This window comes from Hemicordylus capensis, chromosome 1 (assembly GCF_027244095.1).
Source record: "Hemicordylus capensis ecotype Gifberg chromosome 1, rHemCap1.1.pri, whole genome shotgun sequence".
Taxonomy (NCBI): Eukaryota; Metazoa; Chordata; class Lepidosauria; order Squamata; family Cordylidae; genus Hemicordylus; species Hemicordylus capensis.
This window is the reverse complement of record NC_069657.1, coordinates 49165211-49183726: the sequence shown is the minus strand read 5'-3', so window position 1 is coordinate 49183726 and position 18516 is coordinate 49165211. Positions and strand designations below refer to the sequence as shown.

General features: G+C 47.1%; 1 protein-coding gene across 2 annotated transcripts in view; it reads left to right on the top strand.

Annotated features, from left to right (window-relative positions):
* Positions 1 to 891: 891 nt before the first annotated feature.
* Positions 892 to 18516, top strand: part of FLVCR2 (FLVCR heme transporter 2) — a 64463-nt gene continuing 46838 nt past the window's right edge. For both annotated transcript variants that reach the window (XM_053262693.1, XM_053262703.1), the window contains exon 1: positions 892 to 1522. In XM_053262693.1, coding sequence (XP_053118668.1) covers positions 941 to 1522 — 582 coding nt within the window. In that variant the 5' untranslated portion in view covers positions 892 to 940. The remainder of the gene's footprint in view (positions 1523 to 18516) is intronic.

Below are 18516 nucleotides of genomic sequence, written 5' to 3'. Positions count from 1 at the left end.
TGCTGTGCTCCTTCGTTCTGGACAATCCGGTATCCCAATAGATTCCAAACTCGGATGTCCTCCTGTTCACCGCGTTTGCAACTTAATTACTAGCGCTGTTGCCGGTATTGCGAGCGCGGCTAGCAGGCTTTCTCTCCCTTGGAAGAATTCTGCAGATTCTTCCCACTCCATTCCTTTGAAACAAGCAGACAACTTGGCTCGTTGCTAAGGCTACAGACGGACCTCTGAGGTCCCGCTACCTCTGGAGGCAGCTGTCGGATATTCCAGATGTTTGCGGAGAACGCCGACGCGATATAATAACACTGCCTCGTTGGAGATCTTTAGGGCAGGCAGACCAGACCCCACCACCTGAACCCGGCTAGTGAAAGCGTGATCCCGGCTCCCTGGTCTGGGTGCGGGACCAGAGAGGGCGGAACAAGAAGGTCCGCATCAACAATAATAATACCAGGCGGTGCTGCTGCTCTCTAAGGCGGAGCACAGGCAGCCAATCGGCGATTAGAGGGGACTGCCAGGTAGTTAATGCAAGTCGCGGGGGGCGGGGCGGATTCTGGGCGACGTGTCTATCTAGGCGGAGTGTGCCGTCACGTGCTAGGGAGGTGGGAAAGCGGCGGCGGTAAATATATGCTGTGCAAAGTGCCTCGAAGAGGAAGAGCGTTCGGACGGGCAAGGGCTAAACTTAAACTGGACCAGCAGGGAGAAGGGCTGGTTGCCCAAGCGACCGAGGCGAGGGCAGCAACGCCTGCGGGCTGGTGGGGAGCAGCGAGCGCAGGGCAGGGCACACAGCCGTCGAGAGCGCCCCTTGCCCAGTTTAGCGCGTGGGGTGTGTGATTTGCTCAAGACTAGAGCGGGGGCGGCGGCGGGGGCGGCGGGGGGTCTCCAGGTGGTGCCGGAAGGTGGGGGAGTCTCTCCAGCGGGGCGAGAGGCTCCTTCTTGAGAGGCGATGGTGAGCGGAGGGCTAGACACTGGAGAGAAGGCGGCGATGGGCTGTCAGGAGGAGCCCGAGCTGCTGGAGGAAGCGAAGCCGGAGCTGAAGGGCGCCGAGACTGAGACTCCGAACGGGTCTGTCCCGGGATCGTTCGCGGAGGTGCGCCTGAGCTGGCGGCGCTGGGTGATCGTCTTCCTCTTCAGCTCCTATTCCTTCTGCAACGCCTTCCAGTGGATCCAGTTTGGCAGCATCAACCAAATCTTTGCCGACTTCTACAACGTGACTTACTTCGCGATTGACTGGATGTCCATGTGCTACATGCTCGTCTATATCCCCTTTCTTTTCCCTGTCGCCTGGCTCCTTGACAAAAAGGGTCTGCGCCTCATCGCCCTGGTTGGCTCAGCTCTCAATTGCCTGGGTGCCTGGGTGAAGACACACAGTGCCAAACCACACCTCTTCCCAGTTGCCGTCCTGGGCCAGGTCATCTGCTCTGCGGCCCAAGTCTTCATCTTGGGCATGCCCTCTCGCATTGCTTCGGTCTGGTTTGGACCCCGCGAAGTCTCCAGTGCCTGTTCAATCGCTGTCTTTGGCAACCAGGTAGGTAGCAGAGGATTCAGGTGCAAAGTGAAGTATTAAGCATGACAGAAATCCTTCAAGTTGGAAGAGAAAGTCATGAGGTTCATAAGGCATGGTCATTTTGGGTGGGGGGAACAGTTGCATGGTCTTGACAGAAAGGGAAAAAAGTTTTTCTACATGGGAAAGAAGAAGAAAATTTCACAATAATCTGAAGCCCTAGCCCTATTCACACATTATGTTCAACATATGTACAATATGTGTACAATGTGCACAGGTACAGATCTGTAATCTGAAGGCAGGTACAGCAGTGCACTTCTTACTCGTACCCTGCATTTCAGGGGGCCTGTACACAGGTTCACAATTAAAATGAATGCAGGTACAGTCATTCACACAAAAACATACACCTGTGGAGAGACATCTGAATGCAAGCATGGGCATCTGCAGGACTTTTCTCCTAGGCGGTGTGTGTGTGTGTGTGTGTGTGTGTGGGCGAAGCCAGCAATCCAATACTCCCGACTGGGAGTATGCCCCATTGGGTTCAATGGGAACTGGCTCAATCCAGGGGGGGAAACCGCCCCCTCTTGCCCCTCCTCCAGATGCCCATGTGAATGCAGCTACAAAATAATGTTTGAATAGGACTTCTGTGGTAGAAGAGCGATATCTGTGAACAAGGTGCAACAGAGCAATGTGAGCATGTTTTGGAACTTGCATGGGACAAAGGCTGGACAAAGATTTGGAACTTGCATTGGCACTTGCATTGCCCAGTTAACCCCAAGCTAACTTGGCAAAGAGGCACCTTTTAACATGGTGATTCTCTTTATTTAGCAGGGGGAGAGTAACTGGCCCTATCCACCCCCAGCACAGTACCGCTAGTGACTGTGGCTGGTGTCTATCTTGTGTTTCTTTTTAGACTGTGAGCCCTTCGGGGACAGGGAGCCATCTTATTTATTTATTATTTCTCTGTGTAAACCGCCCTGAGCCATTCCTGGAAGGGCAGTATAGAAATTTAATGAATGAATTAATGAATGAATAAGATAATTGAACCTCATTCTATGATGGCAGTGCCTCTGGGAAATGTACTACAAAGAGGGATACCCTGTGCAAATGCCCAGATTCAGGTATTTGTTGTATACATGTCATCTTTTCACTTAGTAGATGCTGGTGTTAGTGTGTGCGAAAAGAACAAGAAAAGTGACTTGGTGACATGGTATAGCCTTGCTATAACAGGCCTTGACACATTTTCTTTGAACCTAGGAGTCATCTCAAAGATTTAGGAGCCAGAAAATGGACACTTGACAAAATTACCAGACTTCATGACAAACACAGAGGAATGGGAGGGTAAATGGGATTTTCTTCATCCTCTTTGCAAGTAACACACTTGTTATTCATTCATACAATCAGTCATTCATACAGTCAAAATCTGTGTTCTACCCTGGGTTTGGGAGCTGTGTGTGTTCCCAGTTTTTGGTTGTGTGTGAGCAAGGTAAGAGGAAAACCTGGGCAGAAGAAGTGATTGTGTGGAAACAAGGTAGGAGAAAAACTACCCAGCTTTCCCTCCTACCTTGCTTCTACACAATCACTTCTATCCAGCTTTTCCTCCTACCTTGCTTCCACACAACCAAAAACTGGGAGCACACACAGCTCCCATCCCAAGCCTGGGTTTTTGACTGTGCAAATGACCTCTTAGAATAGGGACAGGGCTGTTTGGGACAATAAACATTTAATTAACTCTGCCTCTGAATATCCTAGCCTAGGCACCGTGGGCCCCTGGCTTCGGTGATTTGTGAAACCTTGTGCTACAACACAACTGTACTGTGGGAATGGGGTCTGATGAAAAGGGGAAGCTTTCAGATTCATAAGGTTAATAAGGGTGCATATATGCTGATTTCTGTCTGTACTGAAAGAGCTCTATACATCTTGTGATGGAAGTTTCCTATATTTCCCAATATCACTCAGTTTTAGTTTTTGCTAGTTAGAAAAGTATTTTGCTTTAACTGCAGGTCATTTTCTGGCAGCCTGCAGAGGAGAGGGGGCAGTTACAGAGTGGGCTGGGCTGGGTGCTGGGGCACTTGCTTGCTGCTTTCTGCCTGCTGAGGGATCTAGCAAGGTTGGAGTGGGCCCTACCACAGAAAGTGAAAATGAGGCCCTGCCGCCCATCAGGCTCCGCTACATGGGGCTCAGGGACACTTGTCCCTCCACCCACCACTTTTTAAATTATAGTTACACCCCTGTGCCTGCCATAGTTTGAGAGGTGTTGTATTATTTATTTGTTTGTTTGTTTACATTTTATCTCCCGCTCTTCCTCTAAGGAGCCCAGAGCGGTGTACTACATACTTAAGTTTCTCTTTCACAACAACCCATTGAAGTGGGTTAGGCTGAGAAAGAAGTGACTGGCCCAGAGTCACCCAGCAAGTATCGTGGCTGAATGGGGATTTGAACTCGGGTCTCACCGGTCCTAGTCCAGCACTCTAACCACTACACCATGCTGGCTCAGGGTGGCACTACACCACGCTGGTGTAGGGTGTAAATGGATTCTGTGCTATTAGCCTCAAGGTCCAGGATGCTGATTTATGGCTTATGCTGCTAGACTCTTGGCTATCCTAGCCAGTGGCATAGGCTTGTGATGGTATTGTGTGCCTCTGTACAGTAAAATATGGTTCCCCAGACTTTATTCTTGTGACACTAGCCATGAATCTGTATTTGGGACCTTGTGCTCTAATTTCATGTGAGCTTCCACATCAAAGAAGCCATAGCTTGCTGAGCAGGAGAAACAGGGGAAACATTAAGTGTACATAATATTACCATTGTCTCTGATCAGTGTTTGTGCAGATGGCGGAAGCATTTTGTATACTCGGTTGTTACGTGCCCACTCCCCACTTGTCCAAGTGGTGAGAGTTCCAGGGGTGCAGCACTACTCTGGTTTTGGCTTCCTTTGGAGGAAAAATTGCTGGTGGCTTATGGTGTCTCTGTAAAATTTAGTTTATTTGCAAATATACAAGCTGAGCATGGAGTTGAATTAGCACAGCACTCCTACAAGTTAACATCAGATTACATCCATTTACCAGAGAGCAAGCTGTGCAGAAGGTTCCAAGTTCCCTCCCTGGCATCTCCAAGATAGGGCTGAGAGGGAACTCCTGTCTGCAACCTTAGAAAGGCGGCTGCCAGTCTGGGTAGACAATACTGAGCTAGATGGACCAATGGTCTGACTCAGTATATGGCAGCTTCCTATGTTCCACCTCAAAGTGCTTCAGCTCTCGGCCCAGTTTATGCATCCCAGCCTCTCCCAAATCTCTGTCTGTGTGGCTCACCTATCAGTTATTATTTCTTCCGGTGACCACATAAACACCAATAGCTGGGAGTGGCGGCGGCAATGATCTCACCACACACTCTCACATCAGCCCCTCAAATTGGAAGGTATGCAATTTTCTTGCCATCTTACAAGACCCTCTTAATAATAGGGAAAAGTCATTAGTGCCTTATTCGGGAACATACTCTGGCATCCTGGATGATCAGCCAACAATCTGTCCAGCCAAGGAGTTGGCCAGGTAGCATTCATGGCTGCAGATGCACTACATTTTCCTTCTTCTAGGCTTCTCCAAACTCTGACTCTACTGGATTGCCACATACATTTGGCTTTGTTAGCTTGGTTAAATGGGACTAGCAGGATTCTGCTGCCTCTGCATTTGTGATTTGCTTCCAGTGGTCTCTCAGATGGGGAGGCACCTGGAGGGGCCCTTTCCTTGGGAGGTGGTGGTCCAATTATCTGAAAGAGGGAAGAAAGTGGTACCTCAGAGGATGCCTGAAAACAAGGATAATGCAACACTGTGCATCGGCTGTGGTGTGGGTTGAGGTGTGGGCAGAACACTACTGACTCCAGAGTCTCTTTGGAAAGTGGGAAGGTTAACTTAATCTTAGCCCTCTTGCCACGCCTTGCCATTTCAGCTACTGACTGAGTTCAGGAGTAAATGGGCTACTATGTCAGATTGAGCCTCCCCCTCTACCAGCCCACATTATTGACTGGATCTAACTTAAATAGTAGTGGTGTGCATGGACTGGTTCGTGGTCAAACCGGTCTGCTGCGAACCAGGCTGGTTCGAGCGGTTCGACCATGAACCACTTCTAACCAGTTCAAGCTGGTTTGTTGGTTCAGCTGGCCAAGTGTGACCAAACTGGTTTGTGGAGCAGTGGTTTGGCTGAATTCTGACCGAACCACTGCAAACACTCCATGCAAACCCCTATTAAATAGTGCTTCACAATCTGGGCATCTCTCATGAGGGATGGGCCCACCATCTTGTGAGGGCATGCAACCTCATGAGAGAGGTGGCAGGTATCCCTGATTTATAGGGGACTACAGGCTGGAAGACAACCTGGGCCCTGGTGGGTCACCATCTGGTGTTGCCCACGGCCTGATCAGAGATTGCTACATGTTTGGCAATATCAGCAGGCACCGTAGGGGGAGATGTGCCTGCCTGGGATGTGGGCCAGACCCAATCATGTCCCAGCTAACTAAAGTGTGTGGGGAGTTTTTTGTTAATTGTTATAGTAAGTAAAGTTCCACATTCCACATGCAAATATTCAAAGGCAAGTCACACAGACATGGCATTGAAGAGATGGAACTGGACGATAAGAAGCCAGAGCTTCCTGAGTTCATTGACCCAATTGCATCAAATAGCTCCACGTTTGGAGATGCAATAACCTGTTTCACAAATAATATTGTACAACACCAGATAACATAACTGTGTGCAATTTGTTAGTCTAGCTGCTGAGATATCCATGAGCATTTCAAATGTTACCAGCACAAACACAAAATCTAGTTCCCCTGAATGCAGAATGCTCTTTGCTTTGCTTGCTCTTAAACTACAACTTGTTTGAGAAAGCTCCAAAAGAATTTCAGGAAGAACCTCTGTAGCACTGAGATGCATTTTGTGATGCACAGACAAAAAGTATATACCGATATTGCTGAAAGAATGATATTCTGAACACAGTACAGTTTTTAGTTGAATAATTAAAACAAGTGCAAATCACGTGTTTTCGTATAATGAAGCAAAGCTATCCACTACTTCAACATCAAGCCCTTGAGCCCTTTTGGAATGTACAACTGTTACTGCCAGATCAGCGAGGCCTTGCATTGCCATGGTGTTCCACAAAGAGTATTTTAATTTTGTGGAGAGTTCAGCTTCATGCTCTCGCTTTTTCATAACCAGGCATTTTCCTTGCCTTAATTTTACATGCAGATATTCAAAATCCATGCTCTACAGACATGCCACTGGAAAAATGGAAGAGAAGAAGTCTGAGCCTTCTGGTTGAGTGATACCAATGGCTTTAAACAATTCCATGTTTTAATTAAAGAAGCAATTATCTATTTCACAAATAATAATATTAATAATATTGCACAATGTGGGCTATTATGGTGTCTAATAGCTATTTTGTAAGCTATTTTGTAAGCTTGCTCAGACTGGCTGCTAAGATGAAGTCTTTGACTAGGAGTGTCCATTACCAGTCAAACAAGTTGGTATCTTCTATAAATGCTTGGAGGAGTGATTTATTACCAGTCTAGAAATGTTTTCTTCATGTATTCTCCCTTTTGTCTCCATAATCAGTTCCAGGATACTGCATTCCAACAGTTCCTAAATTCTTGGAGGACTGCAAAGTGCAGGCATGGTCAAATTTAGGAGTCTGAAGACACCTCAGTCATGTGGAGGCTGCTGCGATTATAGCTGGAGACAGAGAGAAATGGATAGAGGAGCACTAGAACTAAATGGGGTGACACAGGCCATGGCAGGCCCTCCCTTGGTTGCACCACTATTTGCCTCCTTAGGAAGCTAAGGTCTTAAATATGCTTACCTGGATACAAGTCCCACTCATTTCAAGGAAGCATGCTAATGTGCCTAATCAGACAGGCAAAGCTGTGCTAATCTGTAACTTCTGTTTGGATATTCTTTTCAATGAATGACCAGTGCGGGTGTTCTGAAAACATTCCTGCAAACCTGTTGTGCTTTTACTGTGTGGCCCCTGTGGCACTGGCAGCCACAGTCAAGCCTTATGAGGGAGCCACAGGCAAGCCTTATCAAGTGCCCACTCTGCCTTATCAGGGAATATGACATGGCAAAGGGTGGCTAGAGGCTGAAGGAGGCTGGGGCTCAGGGAAGCTTCAGTCCTACCATTCTGGAGAGCGACACCTGTCACAGGTACCCCAGGGACAGGGCCGCCTCCACTGAACCGATCAAGCAGTTGCATCAGCTGTCTGGCCTGAACTTGCACCCTGGAGATTGCTGGGCTTCCAAGGGAGGCTGTTGGTCCTTAATCTGAGGTGACTGAAAGGAAGGAGGACAAGAGCCCCCAGGAAACAGCTGCGAGGGAATGAGCCATGATCTGCGTGCCCTCTAAGGCGTGCACATGTGAGCGCGCACACACACACACATACAAAGTTTTTAATGTCTGCTCAGTTAATTTTAGATCCCGCTCAGTTTGAAGCTGGAAGGTCCCACTCTGCATGTGTGCGCACACTGCCTTGCTACTGCTGCCCAGAACAAAAGTCATTCCGTGCAGAGCTGTGAAAAATTAGAGGGAACACTGGTCACGAATGCCCGAGGGCATATTGCTTCTTAGTGACTAAGTAGCCAATAATTCCTTAAAACAGCCTTTGATCTACAGTAGAGTGAGTTTAGAGTGCCAAAAACCCTCGGGCGGCTGGCCCTGAACAGCTTAGTGCTTAAGGCAGCACAGAAGCGTCTAACACTTCACTTGTTCCCAATAAGAGCATTTCTTGGATTTCAGGAGGACTCTTTATGAGTTCTGAGGTTTCAGGCGGTGTATGCATCAGGGGCGTAACTACCATTAGGCAAGGGGAGGCAGTTGTCTTGGGGCCCCACTGCCTCGAGGGGCCCCCAGAGGCACATCACATGACTCCCCACCCGCCCATGTTGCACCCCCTATAAATTATGTGGAGTCTCTTGGAGATCGGCAGGAGCAGAGAGTAAAAAAATTAGATTCAATGTGAACTGGATACTCACCGTATTCATAATGCGGATGTGAGTGTGAGTGCACGATCTCTTGTGAAGTGTGTTTGTGAGTGTATATCAGTGAGGGGCCCATTTTAAAATCTAGTCTCTGGGCCCCCTCCAACCTTGCTACGCCCCTGGTATGCATGGTTGCTATAGCAAGAACTAGCCAGTGCCTTAGGGAGCAAATATTGACCTTATAAAGGTGACAGTGCAGAGTGAAGATTGCCTGGTTGTAAATACTTGAGAGAATACAAGTGTACTTTTTTCAAGAATGGAAACTTTTTGCTTTGTACCTAAGGGGAGCTGTGCTTTAAATGGCTCTTCACAGCAGGCACCTACACTTTGCAAGATCCACTTGAGCTGATTTGTGAGATTTTGTTTCTATGCAGGCTCAGTAGCCTAGATGGGAAAGAAGAACCACGGGGTGGTCTCTCAGTTCATTGATGAAGAATGGGGCGTCCTAGTTTTGCTAGAAGAGGAACACATTTTGCTGCCAAATTTGCGTGTGATGTCACGTGCACAGGAGCGTGGCTCGGGGTCCAGAGGAGCCCAGAGCGAACTCCGCCCTCCCACCCGGGCTGCTGAGAGCCCGGGCCAACTCTCTGTTGGTTATTTCAGGCAGTGCTGGCTGCCTGATAGGACGTTTTCCCTTTTCTCTCCCTGAGGAGAGAAAAACGTCCTATCGGGCAGCGGGCGTCGTGCACAAAGGGGGCATGGCCCGGGCTGCCGAGAGCCTGAGTGAGCTCTCAGCTTGTTACAGAGAGTTTGCCCGGGCTCTCGGCAGCCTGAGCGAGGGAGGGAAGAGTTTGCTCTGGGCTCCTCCGGAGCCTGAGCCATGGGGCTTTGGCGGCCCTTTTCATTGGTGGTCCGGGTTCTTTGAACCCGTTCACACAATGGTGGCTATGCCCCTGGCTGGCTCCATAGAAGGGGCAAGGGAGGACAAGTGCCCCCTCAGGCAACTACTTTGCCCTCCACCTGCTTCCCATTTCTGTTTCAGAAATCTGCTTGCCCACTCATAAACGCACTTTGCCCCTTCTGTGCACTCCTTAATTTTCTTTCTGGTGCCTCCACTGACTGACTGGCAGCGACTCTCCAAGGTTCCAGGCAGGAATTTCTCAGGGAGTGAACCTGGGACCTTCTGCATGCAAGCATGCAGATGCTCTTCCACTGGGCTGTGGCCCCATCCCCTAAGGCAGGGGTGGAGAACCTTGGCCCTCCAGCTGTTGTTGAACTACAACTCCCATCATCCCCAGCCACTGGGGAAGGTGGTTGTAGTTCAAAAACAGCTGGAGGGCCAAGGTTCCCCACCCCTGCCCTAAGGGGAATATCTTACAGTGATCACATGTAGTCTCCCATCCAAATGCAAACCAAGGCAGACTGCTTAGTAAAGGGGACCATTCATGATTGCCACTGCAAAACCAGCTCTCCTCTCCTTGAAGCAGGGAGCTTTCAGAGCCATTGCCCTGGGCAGGGCAGGCAGCATTTGCAGAGGGAGATTGGGCAGTAATTTTTGCTTTTCTCCTTTCCCTGCAAAAGTGCAGGGCTGTGCACCCTTGTGGGCATATTTCTGGCAGCAAAAAGCACTTCTGCGGGGAGGGGAGAGAAACAAAAATTGCTTCCTGGTTTCTCTTCCTGAGTGCTGCCTGCCCATTGAGCCTGCAAGGTTCCCTGCCTCGAGGAAGCTCAGACCACATTGGTGAATCACAGCCCATCGTGTCAGCCACTGTTATGCTGGGAGACAGTGCTTTCAAAATTAACTTACCCTTTGGCAAATGTTAAGCAGTCCGTGATGAAGATTTGTCTTCCACTGTGGATTTGTTCTGAAGCAAGCAAGCTCTCTGAAGAGAGCTCATCTTTTCCTTTGTAGAAAATTTGAGGAAATGAACAGTTCAACACTATTGCACACAAGTGGATGTGTGGGGAGGCTTCCTTGGAAAAGGCAGGCATTCCTTTCACATAACCATGGTGGGAAATCTGCAAAGCAAATTGCATAACCGGAGGTGATCCCACAGTTGCCCACAGAAGGGCAGGAGACCAGTGGCCGCTGGGCTGTATGCCCTGCATTAGTACAACTGCATGATGGTTATTTTGAGGATTGGAAGAAACCAGAGACTCTTTGTACAAGATCTCCCCTGACTTCTTTGATTAAATCCAACAAAATTCTATTTCCTGCACTTCACTGTTAAGCATTCTCAAGACATGAAAGGTTCTAGTGAAGAAAGTTTATTGTAAAGGCTCTTCAGAGAGTTTGTTTGCCCAGGGTTGGATAATTCCCACTTCTGCTTCTTAGGTGTTGAAATTCATTTCCATGGGCCACACCATGTTGCAAGAGGAATCTGTGGGATTCTTTCTGTCCCCGCCCCCACTCTCCAGTTAAATATCTCCGCCTTAAACCCAGAGGGCCAAAATGCAATAAGTAGGATAGGTTTTCCACATTGTCAGAGAGGCTACTGAGTTGCCATTGTGTGTGTGTGGTATCAGACACTCAAGAAGCTTGTGTAATTTACTTTTGGGTCACTTAGGTCACAAAAATCTAGACAGAGATTTTGACACAAAGCAGAAATCTTGACACCCAAATCTCGACGATCTTTAATAAAACATTTGGTGTGACAGAAGCGCCAGACTATAAGACTGTTTGCATGAGCAGCCAGACATGGATCCCTGTGAATCCAAACATGGATCTACACGGATCCCTGTACTGCCGTGCTGTTGGGATCCACACGGATCCTGACGTCGCCATGCTGGCAAACCTGGCTCCGTAGTCCAGCTGTTAGCCAGGGTTCCGCGGTCGTGTGATCTCTTGGGCTGCTTACAGCCCGGGTGGTCACAGAGACAGGTGCCTAGAGCACTCATCTCATGGGGAAATCCCCCAATGCACTGCACTTATCATTGGATTTCCAGAGGCATTGTCCTGGCCTCTGGAAAGTCACACGGCTTCCGGGACAACTGCTTGTATGTGTGCCCGAGCTGCACAGCCAGGATGCAATGGCATGGAGATCATCTGGTGGGGAAAGTAAGTTAGCTCAGTCTTCCCCCCTGCTCGCCCCCCTGATCTGTCCCCCCACCTGTCCCCCCGCCTCTGGTTGAGTAAATACCCTTTATGACAGGGATTCTCAACGTGTGGGTCCCCAGATGTAATTGGACTTCAACTCCCATAATTCCCAACCAAAGGCCACTGGGGCTGGGGATTATGGGAGTTGAAGTCCAATAACATTTGGGGACCCACGCGTTGAGAAACTCTGCTTTATGATAATACTTCTGCTGAGGTGCCATCTTTATTGCAGGGTGCTGTTATTGCAGCTGGCCCTATAACTAGAGTTTTGCAGTAATCGCCCCCCACCCCTCCAGGAGAGGAGAGCTGGTCTCAGGAGAGGAGAGCTGGTCTTGTGGTAGCAAGCATGACTTGTCCCCATAGCTAAGCAGGGTCCACCCTGGTTGCATCTGAATGGGAGACTTGATGTGTGAGCACTGCAAGATATTCCCCTCAGGGGATGAAGCTGCTCTGGGAAGAGCAGAAGTTTTCAAGTTCCCTCCCTGGCTTCTCCAAGATAGGGCTGAGAGAGATTCCTGCCTGCAACCTTGGAGAAGCCGCTGCCAGTCTGCGAAGACAATAGTGAGCTAGATAGACCAATGGTCTGACTCAGTATATGGCAGTTTCCCATGTTTCCACCCCAGTTTAGCTGTTATTGTGTTTTAAGGAACATCTTGTCTGGTTTGGAATGTTTTTTGCTTTTTATATTGACTTATCAGATGGCTTGATTTGGTTGGTTGCTGTGATTCAGCATGTTTATCTTGTGCAAAATGGCTGCCCAAAGCCAACCATGACCATATATAAAGTCTACAAATGAAGTCTGAAATCAACAGAGGGCTACAGTGAGAGTTGTGTTTGTTTGTTTGTTGAATTTTTATACCACACTTCCTAATTTGGCTCAGGGCAGTTTTTTGTTAAGCGACTGTGTTCAAAGACTTGCATTTTAAAATTCATTTTTTTGTTAAAATAAAATGTGTGTCTAGGGCTGAGTATTGTACCAAAGGAAAGTGCATATGATGATCACTATACATTCTTTTAAAAAAATAACATTATTTATTTATTTATTTATTTATTTATCTATCAAATTTGTACACTGCCCCAAACTTTCATCTCCGGGCGGTTAACAATAGCATAAAACAAGTCAAAATATATACAAAAACTTAAAACAATTTAACAATTTAAAAATCACCTACAAATTAAAACCTTAAAATTTTAAAGAACTGAAAAAGCTTGGGTGAAGAGGTGGGTTTTCAAATGCTTTCTAAAAATTGTCAGAGAAGGAGAGGATTGTATCTCAGTAGGGAGCGCATTCCACAGTCTCTATATGCACGTTTACTACCCATATTCCCTGAATACAAGATGACTCTGAATTTAAGTTGAGCCCCTTAAAAATAGAGTTTAAATACAGGTTATACCTATAAATAAATACAGTAAATGTTGAGCTCCCCATGTGTTTCTGCTACCCTGCTATATTGTGGTCACAAATTCCTCCCAACTGGCCTTTCTCCTTTTAACTGATCAGCTTCTCTGATTGCTGTGGCTGGCAAGAAGTCTGCAAGTGTTACCTGGGCACTGAAGTGAACGAAGATGTATTCTTTGCTCTGAAAAGTGACAAGATTGAACATGACTCAGCAGACCTGGGAGGTGGTTTGGTGATATTATTTCCCAGGAGATATGGCCAAAGGATAAAGGAAGGCCATATCCACTGTAAAGAAATGTGACAGAATAGGTGTTGGCATGCATTAGTTCCTTCTGAATGGCCAGAGATGGAATACTCTGAATTTTTACATAGCCATTAGAATGCATTAAAGCAAGAGTGATTGGATACTTACACAGTAGTCTTTAGGGAACATAGCCGTGTAGAGATATAAACAGAGCTACAGATATCTATTTATGACCTTTCACTTTAGACACAAATTTTTAATGGGACATATTGGAGAGTTGTTACTGCATCCTTGGATAAGTGTAAGCTACAAATTGGATTTTACTGTGCAACTTTGTTCTTTTAACTTATCCAACTATTCTTCCCTATTCCTAATGTCCCCCGCCCCACCCACCCAATTTACTTTATCTGAATACAGAGCACTGTGTAGTTACTGGATGGGGAACTGAGATAAATTGGTAACTTTGGGTCGCTTACTCTTTGGAGGCTGCAAATGTTTTCTGATCCTTTTTATGTGCACCTTGGAGGACTCTTAAATTTTGACCTCATTGGCAGTAGCGACAAGGTTGGTAAAAGCTAGGGGGATTGTTCAGAAGACAGTCCATTCACATGATTGTAAATTGGGTAGGACAAGTGTCCTGCCTAGCTTTGGGAGCTGTGTGCTCTCCTGATTTTCAGCCGTGTGTTAGCAAAAACCTAGGTAGGAAGAGGGGGGAGTGGTAGTCTGTGAGCCAGGCGCTGGGTAGGACAGTGCCATCCTACCCAGCACTTGTGCTCAGCATTTTATCAAGAGTGTACACATTCTACCCTATTTATGCTTGCCCTACCCAATTTACAATCATGTGAACTGGCTGAGTTTCTGAGCAGCCCTGCTTCCACATGGTTAGGGACATGAAGGGGCTGTGAGTGCACATGTCCTGCCCTACTTCCAGTGTGCTGGGACACTATCACCGGGACACTGACATGGAGAGGTGGCTCATCCAAACCACCCCTCCACAGGCAATTTTAAATGCTGCTTTTAAAGTAGTCTTTAAATTTGCTTGTGGAGAGCAGTTGGGACCAACCCCGCCATATGCATTTTGATGATGGAATGACAGGAGGCAGGGTGGGAGGCAGGTGTGCACTCGCACCCCTTAACCGCTTAGGAGTTTTGAATCAGCAGGATTGTTTGAATTGTTTCTAAGAGATGCTTCATTACAGTGGCAGGGATTTGAATCCTGACACCCAGGTGAGAGCAGAAAGGAAAGGTGTTTTTTTTCCCCTTTTCCTTTTTCTGATTTTAGGGAGTAGTGTGGCAGACAAAGAGATTTCTAATATTAATTTGCCAAAGTTGCACACAGACCTGTAGCCAGGAATGTCACAGTGAAGCAGCCTTCACTGTGTGTGTGTGTGTGTGTGTGTGTGTGTGTACAGTATAAGTGTGTATCAGTGCATAACAGCCAGAACCTAAATACAGCTAACCTGGTGCATTTAAATTGTATTAAATAATTTGTATTTAATAATAATAATAATAATAATAATAATAATAATAATAATAATAATGTAATTAAATTACATATAATTTTATAAAATTGGAAATAGGTGCTAAGTGTCTGTTGGTTCTTTTTAGGATCTTTGTATTAATTGGCTGGAACACTGGAACGCTTGAGTAGGTTTACTTCTGTGAGCGATATTTGGGTAGAATACTGCTTGAATGCCTACACACACACACACACACACACACACACACACACACACACACCCTTAAAAAAAAGAAAAGAAAATTCAGAAATAAAAATGTTCTTGAGGAGGATGTGCCCTCATAAGCCTCAAACACAGAGAGAACTGCAGCTAGAATACATTTTGATAAAAACCTTATTCAGGGGAATAATATGTAACTAAACAGAAGAGAGATTAAAAAACATACGACAAATACGAATATGACAAATACCTATATACCGCTTTTCAACCAAAGTTCCCAAAGCAGTCTACATACAGAAATCAATCAATCAATTAATTAATTAATTAATTAATTAATTGACGTTGCCTGTCCCCAAAGGGCTCACAGTCTTTCTTTAAAAGAAACATAAGATACATCAAAACAATCAGCTATAAAATAAGATTACCCTTCCTGTAATGACTGCAGTACTCGTTGCGCAATATAGCATGAGTTGAAAATGAAGTTTCTGAAAAGCTTTTTACCCCCTCTATGGATGAGATAATGGAGCAGAAGGGGGAAACTATGACATTTATATCCTGTCTTTCTTCTGTCATGGAACTTAAGGCGGTATATGTGGGCTTCTTAGACAGTCACCTATTCAGGAAGTTTTTCACAGCCGGCATTTAGTTTGCATCTCCTCCAGAATAGATGTGTGTGTTTACATTTCGGACAAAATTTCGGTCTCTGAGAGCTTTTGGGAAGCACTTCACACACAATTTGTGTTTTCCATTGCACGTTAGTGTCAGGCACTGACCAAATTTAGACTTCCTTAGCTTTACCAAGATTGCTGTATCAGGAGCCCTTTGACCCTGGAACCAGGACCCCCCACTCCGCACTTGGGGGATGAGACAGGTTGGGAAGAACACGTGACCCCATGCCACTAGCATTTCCACACTTAGAGAACTGGGAAAACATGTGCCAGAATCTCTACCGTGACCTTGAGGATACAGCGCTGCCTTCATTGTTAACTGCCCAGAGAAGAATGTTTGGGGCAGTATACAAATCTGATAAATAAATAAATCTTCCAACTCAGAGAAGTCCTTTAAGGACCTACCTGTATTAGCTGAGGCTCCCCTGCATCACATAGGAAGCTGCCTTATGAGTCAGACCATTGGTCCATCTAGCTCAGTACTGTCTACACAGACCGGCAGGGGCTTCTCCAAGGTTGCAGACGGGGCTCTCTCAGCCCTATCTGGAGATGTCAGGGAGTGAACCTGGGACCTTTTGCATGCAAAGGGATGTTCTACCACTGAGCTGTGGCCATCCAAATACAAACTGTGGTAAAGCCTGCTTAGCGAAGGGAAAAATTCATGCTCACTACTGCAAGACTGGCTCTCTTCCCTATTGGAGTCAGTGTTTATAAAATAGGGCGAATTTCCTTTAAGAAACAGATCTTTCCCTAGATAATAGAGCCCCTGGTGGCGCAGTGGTAAAACTGCCGCCCTGTAATCAGAAGGTTATAAGTTCGATCCTGACCAGGGGCTCAAGGTTGACTCAGCCTTCCATCCTTCCGAGGTCGGTAAAATGAGTACCCAGAATGTTGGGGGCAATATGCTAAATCATTGTAAACCGCTTAGAGAGCTCCGGCTATAGAACGGTATATAAATGTAAGTGCTATTGCTATAAGGGGTGGGACCAAGTCACTGCTTATGCAGCAGCCTTAAAACCCAACCGTCTGCTCTGAGAAACTGCTGTGGGCAGTATCAGTGGTGGAGCGAGGATGGCGACGGCCCCCACCACCCAAGCCATGCCGCATGCACTTGACAACAGACGCAGGGTGTGTGGCTCGGGCACCAGGCATGGCCCTGAATTCAACAACCGGGTTCTTTGAACCCCGCTCTGCAATGGTGACTCCGCTCCTGGGCAGTATACTGTTAATGTCAAAACCAGCTCATATGATTCTGCTTGACACCAACGGTCACTGATTCCTGGCCCTTGGAACTCAGCTGTCCAAGGCTGGTGATGCTCCTGGATCCTTCCCCCGGTGAAGACCCCAGCTCAGTCCAGAAACAAATAATCCTTGGAATAGGAAGCTGATCTTGAAGGCATTGACAGGGGTGGAAGCTATTCAGGGTGCCTAGCCACTCACAGTCATGTCCACTCACAAACTGTTTCTGTTAAAAGCAGCAAGGCTTTTCTGTGAGATGGTGAACGCAGGCAGCTGCCATATACTAAGTCAGGCCATTGGTCCATCTAGCTCGGTACTCTCTACACAAACTGGCAGCAGCTTCTCCAAGTTGCAGACAGGAGTCTCTCTCAGCCCTATCTGGGAGATGCCAGGGAGGGAACTTGGAACCTTCTGCATGCAAGCAGGCAAATGCTCTTCCCAGAGCGGCCCCATCCCCTAAGTAGGGATGTGCATGAACCTGTTCAGAGGCCCTTTTAAGGGCCTTCAAACCGGTTCTAACAACCGGCTGTTTGGCTGGTTCAAAGGTGTATGTGTCTAACTTTAAGGATGGGGGAGGGTGCACTTATTCTGCTTTCTCCCTGCCAGCACTCCGTTTGGAAAGCCTCCTTCAGGGCGGCAGCATACCTCCCTGCCACCCCATCTCCTCTTTGCCCGGAAGTACCAGGAAGTACCCGGCACATGTACTTCCTGCATACCAACACATGTGCCAGGTACTTCTGGGCAAAGAGGAGACGGGGTGGCAGGGAAGTATGCTGCCGCCCTGAAGGAGGCTTTCCAAACAGAGGCACCAGTGGGGGGGGGGGAGCGGAGGGAGGGGTAAGTGCACCCTCCCCCACCCAAAGTCAGACCCCCCCCTTTGAACTCCCCCCGCCCTATTCTGTGTACCTCCCTACCCCTAAACGGAATTCTTACCGTGCTCACATGTAGTCTCCCATCCAAATGCATCCAGGGTGGACCCTGGTTAGCAAAGAGGGCAATTCATGCCTACTACCACTTATTCCCTGGTTTACTGTATGGTCTAATGATCTGGAAAGTCCTAACTACAGAAGATATTAGTTAATTTTGCAGTTTGGCCTTTGGTCTCTAATTGGATGCTGGGGCCCAAAAGGAGCATGTGTTGGAGCAAGATGTGGCTTCCAGAGAAATGACTAGGTTTGTAAAGCTGGATGCCAGCCTGAGAGGAAAGCAACAGTGAGACACAAATAACTTTGGCCTGCATACCAACTGCTAGCTCTTCGTTGGGGCTATCTATACTGTACTTATTTTGGTGATGAGATACACTTATGGTGGTACATTGGACTCCCACAGCCCACACACGTACCAGGGCATCCATTCTGCTCAAATCCTCAGCCCATGTGCATGGCTCACACAGGGACAATTGTGAAAAACAAGCATAGTTCTGTTGGGGCTTCATCAGGATTTTGCAGTTTCTGCATTTTTTTGCAGCAGTTATCTAGGGCAGACCTCCTATCAGGGAAGGAAGTTTTTGGTGTATCAATTTGTCTTCTTTCTTTTTGGTTCTTGTAGCCAGCAAGCCACATATGATAATTAGAAGATGTTCCTGTTCTTTTCTGTAGTTTAGCTGAACAGTATAATTTGAGTCTCATGTTCACTTCTGCAAATTCTGGGTGTTATTAGATTGTAGAGAAAAAGAACACTTACTGTATGGCATTTGACTTTACTGACCTTCTGAAATTTGTGTGATGTTC